This window comes from Ochotona curzoniae, unplaced genomic scaffold (assembly GCF_017591425.1).
Source record: "Ochotona curzoniae isolate NIBS_2020 unplaced genomic scaffold, NIBS_Ocur_1.0 scaffold_2587, whole genome shotgun sequence".
Classification (NCBI taxonomy): Eukaryota; Metazoa; Chordata; class Mammalia; order Lagomorpha; family Ochotonidae; genus Ochotona; species Ochotona curzoniae.
In genome coordinates this window covers 6265919-6272263 of record NW_024467096.1, presented here as the reverse complement: position 1 = coordinate 6272263, position 6345 = coordinate 6265919, and the positions used below count along the sequence as shown (strand labels likewise).

Below are 6345 nucleotides of genomic sequence, written 5' to 3'. Positions count from 1 at the left end.
GGCCAAGGAGTCCAACAGTGGTTTGGTTGTCTGAAATCAAAGCTGGAGCAGAAGAGCTTGTGGTATAACTCCCAGTCCCAGCCCAGAGACCTGAGAACCTGGACTTGGGGTTGGGGGAGCTAGTGCTGTGTAACAGGCCAGTTCAAAAGGCCTGACAGCCAGGAGCTCTGAGGTCTGAAGGCAGGAGGTACCAGATCAGATGGGACAGCAAATATGCTCTCTTGTCTTGTTCAGCCCTCAGTGGACTGGGTGGTGCCCCACCCCCGCCCCATTAGTGAAGGTCCTCTTTCCTCAAGTACGCCTGTCTTCCTGAACCACCACCATGAGCTCTCTCAGAAATGATGGTTGGCAGCTCTCTGGGCATGTCCTTAGCCAAGTTCATGCCTCAACAATCAAGGCCACAGACCCCTCACCAATGCAATCAATCAATAAAGTGGTTATCCAACAGAGGTCTTCATTTCCCCATCTGTGAAAAGGTGGGAAATCTACGGCTCTAAATTGTGGAAAAGATTAAATGTGACATACATGTCAACTGCCTGGTATTTGGCAAAAGCTTAGTTAGAAAAGAAAAAAGACAAAAAGATGGCTATGATTCTCATTTGTCTTGTATGGAGATTCATTTTGAGCTTGGTCAGGCAGCTGGATGTCTGGTAACTGACACTGTGAAACCTGACAGATCTCACCCTCAGGAGATGCAGCCCTGCCGGCCCAGAGGAGCATCTGCGGCAGCTCCAAGTCCCTCAAGCTTTCGGTCACGTGTGTGGTGTAGCACAGCTGGTTCGCAAGATCGCCGCCAGGTGCTCTGGCGCAGCTTAGGCCTGTTCCGGGTGCTGTGGTGTCTCCTCCCACAGACGGGCTACGTGCATCCGGATGAGTTCTTCCAGTCGCCAGAGGTCATGGCAGGTAAAGCTCCCGACTCGGGCTTGAGATGAGTGCAGCAGAGTGAAGATCTGGTAGGATGTTGTGTGTGTGGTGGGTGGAACAGCCTCTTTGTGTGCACAGCAATGGGTTAATTCACTGCCAAAGTCGTGGCCTCTCCACATGAATGACTGAGAAGCAAGGATTCCACATTTCTCTGGGTGGTAACACTGACCTTGCGGTTGACACTAATAAGCACCAGCCTCTTTTCCTGTTTGTACCCATGGCACCGATGTTCAGTGTAGAGCTGTATGGAACTTCTCAGTGGAACAGTGTTAGAAATGGTCTTCCCAAATGGTTGGGAAAGCCTGAACAGTGTGTACATGTGAGCTGAAACGACAAAGCCTTTCTTCTGTAGGCTTCAATGCAAGGGGAGCGAGCCCAGCCCCGAATACCAGGCTGCTAGTGCAGAGCTGCTTAGCGTGTAGGACATACAGAGGAGAACTTTCCAAATGCTGTGGGCCTGGACCTTCCTCCTCATGGGTTCCAGATGGCTGCTTGAGCTCCACTCATCAAGTCTAAAAGCAGGTCTTTCTGGCACTGGAGGAAGTGAATGTGCCTCTTTTAGGCCATGTTTTTCTTTTTATTTATTTATTTTTTAAATTTTCTTTTTAATTTGGGAGCCATGTTTTATGAAGCTACCTTTTTTTTTTTTTTTTTTTTGCCTGTTTCCACCCCACTAGTCAGAATGTATTACAAAGGAAGCTGAGAAAGGTGTTTTTTTTTTTTTTAAGATTTATTTATTTATTTTTACAAAGTCATATATACAGATAGGAGGAGAGACAGAGAGGAAGATCTTCCATCCGATGATTCACTCCCCAAGTGACTGCAACGGCCGGTACTGCGCCGATCCGAAGCCAGGAGCCAGGAACCTCCTCCAGGTCTCCCATGCGGGTGCAGGGTCCCAAAGCCTTGGGCCGTCCTTGACTGCTTTCCCAGGCCAGAAGCAGGGAGCTGGATGGGAAGTGGAGCTGCCGGGATTAGAACCAGCACCCATATGGGATCCTGGCACGTTCAAGGCGAGGACTTTAGCCGTTAAGCCACGCCGCTGGGCCCGAAAGGTGGTTTTTATATGAGGTGAACAAGTGCTCAGAAAGAGCAGGAAGAAGGGGTGGGCGAGACTACAAACTCAGGAACCAGAGCCATCTGCCACAGGACTCAATACGTGCACTCATTTCCCCCCCCAGTGGAAAGGTACAGCCTCCTTCTGCACTCATTTTTAAAAAATCTAAGCTAGTGGATAAACAGTCAGATAGATCCTGTATTTTTTCCATTTTCCCTTCTGACATAAAGTGGGCCAAAAGCCTGGAGGGATAAATGGCAGAAGAGTGTGAATGATTCATAAGCCTTATAATCAGTCCCAGCTCCACACAGCCAGAAAGGTTGTTCAACCTGAAAAGCTGGGGGGCGTTGGGCAGATGGAGGGCACCGGCCTTAAGTATGGTTGCAGAAGAACCTGTGTCCCATCCTTACCTCTGAACTCTAGGACTGTTAGAATCCATTCTTCTTGTAAGAAAAGTTTAAGTATCTGCAGCAGAAATGTCACCCTTGGCTATAATAACCCTGATGCTTTATTCTCTGGCCCTGCTGTGACAAAGCTGGGATTCTAACTTGGACTTTTGAGACCTTAGAGCTCTAAGATGGGCACTGAGGCCTCCCTGGGCTTCTCCTCACAGCCCCTGTCCAGGGCACAGCCCCTCCTGCGCCCTTGGCAAAGTTGGGGTCCCGCTCCTCCTGGGGCTCCCTCTAGTTGCCCTGGGCCATGGGGTTCAGCCTGGGCTCTCTGCATCACAGGGTCAAGAGTCAAGGGAGGGGCTGCGCTGCATTCTGGTTTTGGGGGGGACGGGCGGGGGATCTGTTTGCAAGCTCTTTCTTGCTGTTGGCAAAACTGTGGCTCCTATGTCCTTGCTCTCACCTACATTCCTTGCCAATGGCCCCCTCCTTCTAAGTCCATAATGCCACATCAGATCCCCTCTCAGACTTTGAACTGCTGGCCTTTTCTGCATTGAGCTGGAGAAAACTAGCTTACAGGGTTAGCACAATGAAGTCAGGCCCTCCTTGTAACCGCTCCCTGTACTAGCCAGCACGTACACACTCATACCCATGTAACCCAATCACAGGACTGGTGCCCATCCTGGAGTTTTGCTCAGCTTGTCCCTGAGCTTGGCACTGGCTCACCTCCACCTCCCTCTCTCTGCAGAGGACGTCCTGGGCTTACAGGCCATGCGACCCTGGGAGTATTTCCCCAGCAACTCCTGCCGGACTGTGGTCTTCCCACTGCTGACCTCTGGTTCTGCCTTCTGGCTGCTCAGGTTCTTGGAAGAGCTAGGGCTGTGGACTGGCCCAGTGAGCAGCTACACACTGCTGGTGGGGCCTCGGCTACTCCTCACCGCCCTCTCCTTCACCCTGGACTTGGCTGTGTACCACCTGGCTCCACTGTGGAAGGCAGATCGCTGGAACGCCCTGCTCTTGGTATCTGGCTCCTATGTCACCCTGGTCTTCTACACAAGGACCTTCTCCAATGCCATCGAAGGCCTGCTCATCGCGTGCCTGCTCATGCTGGTTTCCTCCCGGGTGGCATGGAGCCGCTCACCCAGGACACCTGCACCAGAGCCATGGTGGCACCGTTGGCTTCTCGGTGGTGTCCTGGCTGCTGGCTTCTTCAACCGGCCCACCTTTCCCGCCTTTGCTTTGGTGCCCCTTTTTCTCTGGTGCTCCCATGGGGCCAGGAAGTTCAGCTTTAAGTCTCTAACCCAGGAGGCCCTGCTGTTGCTCCCTGGGGTGGCTCTCACAGCAGTGGTGTTTATAACCTTTGACAGCTGGTACTTCCACCACTCAAGCTCCAGCATGCTGGTGCTCACACCTCTTAACTTCTTGCACTACAACCTTGATCCCCAAAACCTGGCCAAGCATGGCACACACGCTCGGCTCACTCACCTGGCAGTCAACAGCTTCTTGCTCTTTGGGGTACTGCATGCCCAGGCCCTGTGGGCTGCATGGCAGCAGCTGCAAATCTGCCTCCAGGTCTTTTCCCGGGTAGGCCTCCTTAGGACGCTGAGTGCCCCCAGCCTCTGGTCCAGCCCCAGGGCTTGCCTTCTTCTCCTGTACTTCACACCCCTGGTCCTGTTGTCTGTCTTCAGCCATCAGGAGGCCCGGTTCTTGATCCCTCTCCTGGTCCCCCTGGTTCTGCTCTGTAGTCCACAGACACAGACTATACCCTGGAAGGGCACCCTGTTCCTCTTCAATGCCCTGGGTGCCCTCTTTTTTGGCTACCTACATCAGGGGGGACTTGTGCCCAGCCTGGAGTACTTGGAGCAGGTGGTTCATGCACCTGTGCTCCCCAGCATGTCGACCCACTACACACTCCTCTTCTCTCACACCTACATGCCCCCCCAGTACCTCCTCCACATCTCAAGCCTCAGGTCGACTGTGAAGGTGATGGACATGGGTGGGACTGAAGACTGGATCCTGTGCCAAGCCCTCAACAATGTCACCAGACAACCTGCCTGCCAAGCAACCAGGGGACCACGGCTCTGCCGCGTCTTTGTAATAACACCTGGCACTACCAGGAAGGCCGTGGAGAAGTGCGGCTACCTTCCTAAGAATGAGAAGCGTCTGTTTCCCCACCTGACCTTGGAGGACCCCCCGCCCCTGTCCTCCCTGCTGAGTAGGGCCTGGAAGGACTGCCTTAGTCTCCATATCGTGGAGCTAGAATTGAAGCCGGATGACAAGCCCAAGCACCCACTGCCCAGAATTTGGCCCTAGGAGAAGCCATCGCACCTGCTGTATGGCTGGGTAGCAGTGCTGCAAACAGGGTTTTCTGGCTGCCTCTGCTGGGTACGGTTGAAGGGGGCTCTGCCTCCTGGGTGAGTGGGCACTTTTCTCCTCAGAGGGCCAAGATCTGATGAGTCATGGTCCTTGCGTGAAGGTCCCCCAAGAATCCTGGTATGATGAGTTGCACCTGACGTCTGCCCTTGCCTTACTCCTTCCAGCCACCATGATGTTTTAAAATATACAACAGAGCCTGGTTGTATGAATGATACTTGTGAGTGACCTCTTGCTCTGTGGACTTCTCAGTCAGTCTGGACTGCCGAATACCTTCAGGGGAATGTGGTGAAAGAGAGTAGCTGGCTCAGATGCAGGTTGGGGGACCCTCTGCTCCCAGACCTGCCACTCACTGTGCCAGCTAATACTGCCATTCATGGACCCCACAGTACAAGCCCCTCATCTCAACAGGCTTTGTTAGTGTGGGTAAAATGTTATTGTTGGGCAGTGTGATTCCTTTGTGCTGAAAAACTGCTACTTTGCTAGGCCAGGAGGCAAGGAAGATTTCCGTAACTTTGTGAACCCAGGTGGGGGGGGAGGGGCCGGGAGGGGGAAGGGCGCAATTCTTCGCCGGTCCCAGCAACAGGAGGAAGTTAAGGGTGTGAGAATGGGATGAGCCATACAGATAATGGGTGTGGGAACAGAACAGGCTGCCTGTGCCTGAAGGCCGTAAAAACATGTCTAAGGTTGTGTTACTTCTGATGTATTTCTCAGCCCAAAAGGGCCTATATGAGCTTCTGTCTTAGGCTGTTCGGGGTCCGACCGCCCGCTTGGCTGGCCTGTGTGCCCCAAGCGAGGTCTGACCCCAGCATGCTGGCGCAATAAACTCTGTTTGCTGTTTGCATTACCAGTGAGACTTCTGTCGTTCTCTGGGGGTTGACTAGCTCCCACCCTGACGGTCCGGGGGGCTTTAGCCCGGACTCTGACAGCTTCTCTCACTCTCTTTTTGAGCGGAAGTGGGAGGAGGGATCCACTGAATGGCTCAATGGCACCCTGGTACCTGCTGATTCTGAGTTCTGGAAAAGTTCTCCCCTCTCCTCCTGTCCCTACCAGCCTGGTCCAGTGGGCTCGGTCCTAGTCACCTGCCTGAAGGCTTTCCTGGGGAACTCAGGCTTTCTGGACGGAATGACTAATTGGGTGGGAGAACATGGCAATGAATGATGAGGCATTATTTTATCATGAGTACGCTAATCACAGGTCTGTTGGCTGGACCGCACTTTTGTATTCCAGACCCTTAAAAATGTTGACTGGGAATCCTGGGAGCATTTATGCCACGGTGGGCAGTAGTCTTAATGCCTGGCAGTGATGATGGTGGAGGACAGTACGTATTCCTAGGGAGGGTTGCTGCTGTTTGGAGCTGTGCTGAAGGGTTTAGGTCCTGGAGTCAAATGCCTATCCTCACATTCCAGTCTGTAAGACCCTGGCCAACCTCAGAAGTCATATCTGCCTCCTCCTATAAACGCGATTGTAAGGAGCAGGTGGGATAACCCAGAGTGCAGCAGTTAGCAAGAGTCACCCCTGAATAAAGCACTCACTCTGTGTGCATGTCCCTGTGGAGCCTAGGATCCCGGTCCACCTCATCTTAGAAGCACCACACTCATG

At 53.0% G+C, this 6345-nt stretch overlaps 1 protein-coding gene across 1 annotated transcript; it reads left to right on the top strand.

Annotated features, from left to right (window-relative positions):
* Positions 1-692: 692 nt before the first annotated feature.
* Positions 693-4683, top strand: PIGZ (phosphatidylinositol glycan anchor biosynthesis class Z). The gene is made up of 2 exons (XM_041002570.1): positions 693-903; positions 3119-4683. The coding sequence occupies exons 1-2, from the start codon at positions 693-695 to the stop codon at positions 4681-4683; spliced, it is 1776 nt and encodes a 591-aa protein (XP_040858504.1).
* Positions 4684-6345: the final 1662 nt, after the last annotated feature.

Excerpts from the sequence above, each read along its gene's own strand:
- PIGZ (XM_041002570.1), top strand. The coding sequence starts at position 693 with ATGCAGCCCTGCCGGCCCAGAGGAGCATCTGCGGCAGCTCCAAGTCCC. Across the intron at positions 904-3,118 it reads GTCGCCAGAGGTCATGGCAG|AGGACGTCCTGGGCTTACAG; the intron begins GTAAAGCTCCCG and ends CTCTCTCTGCAG.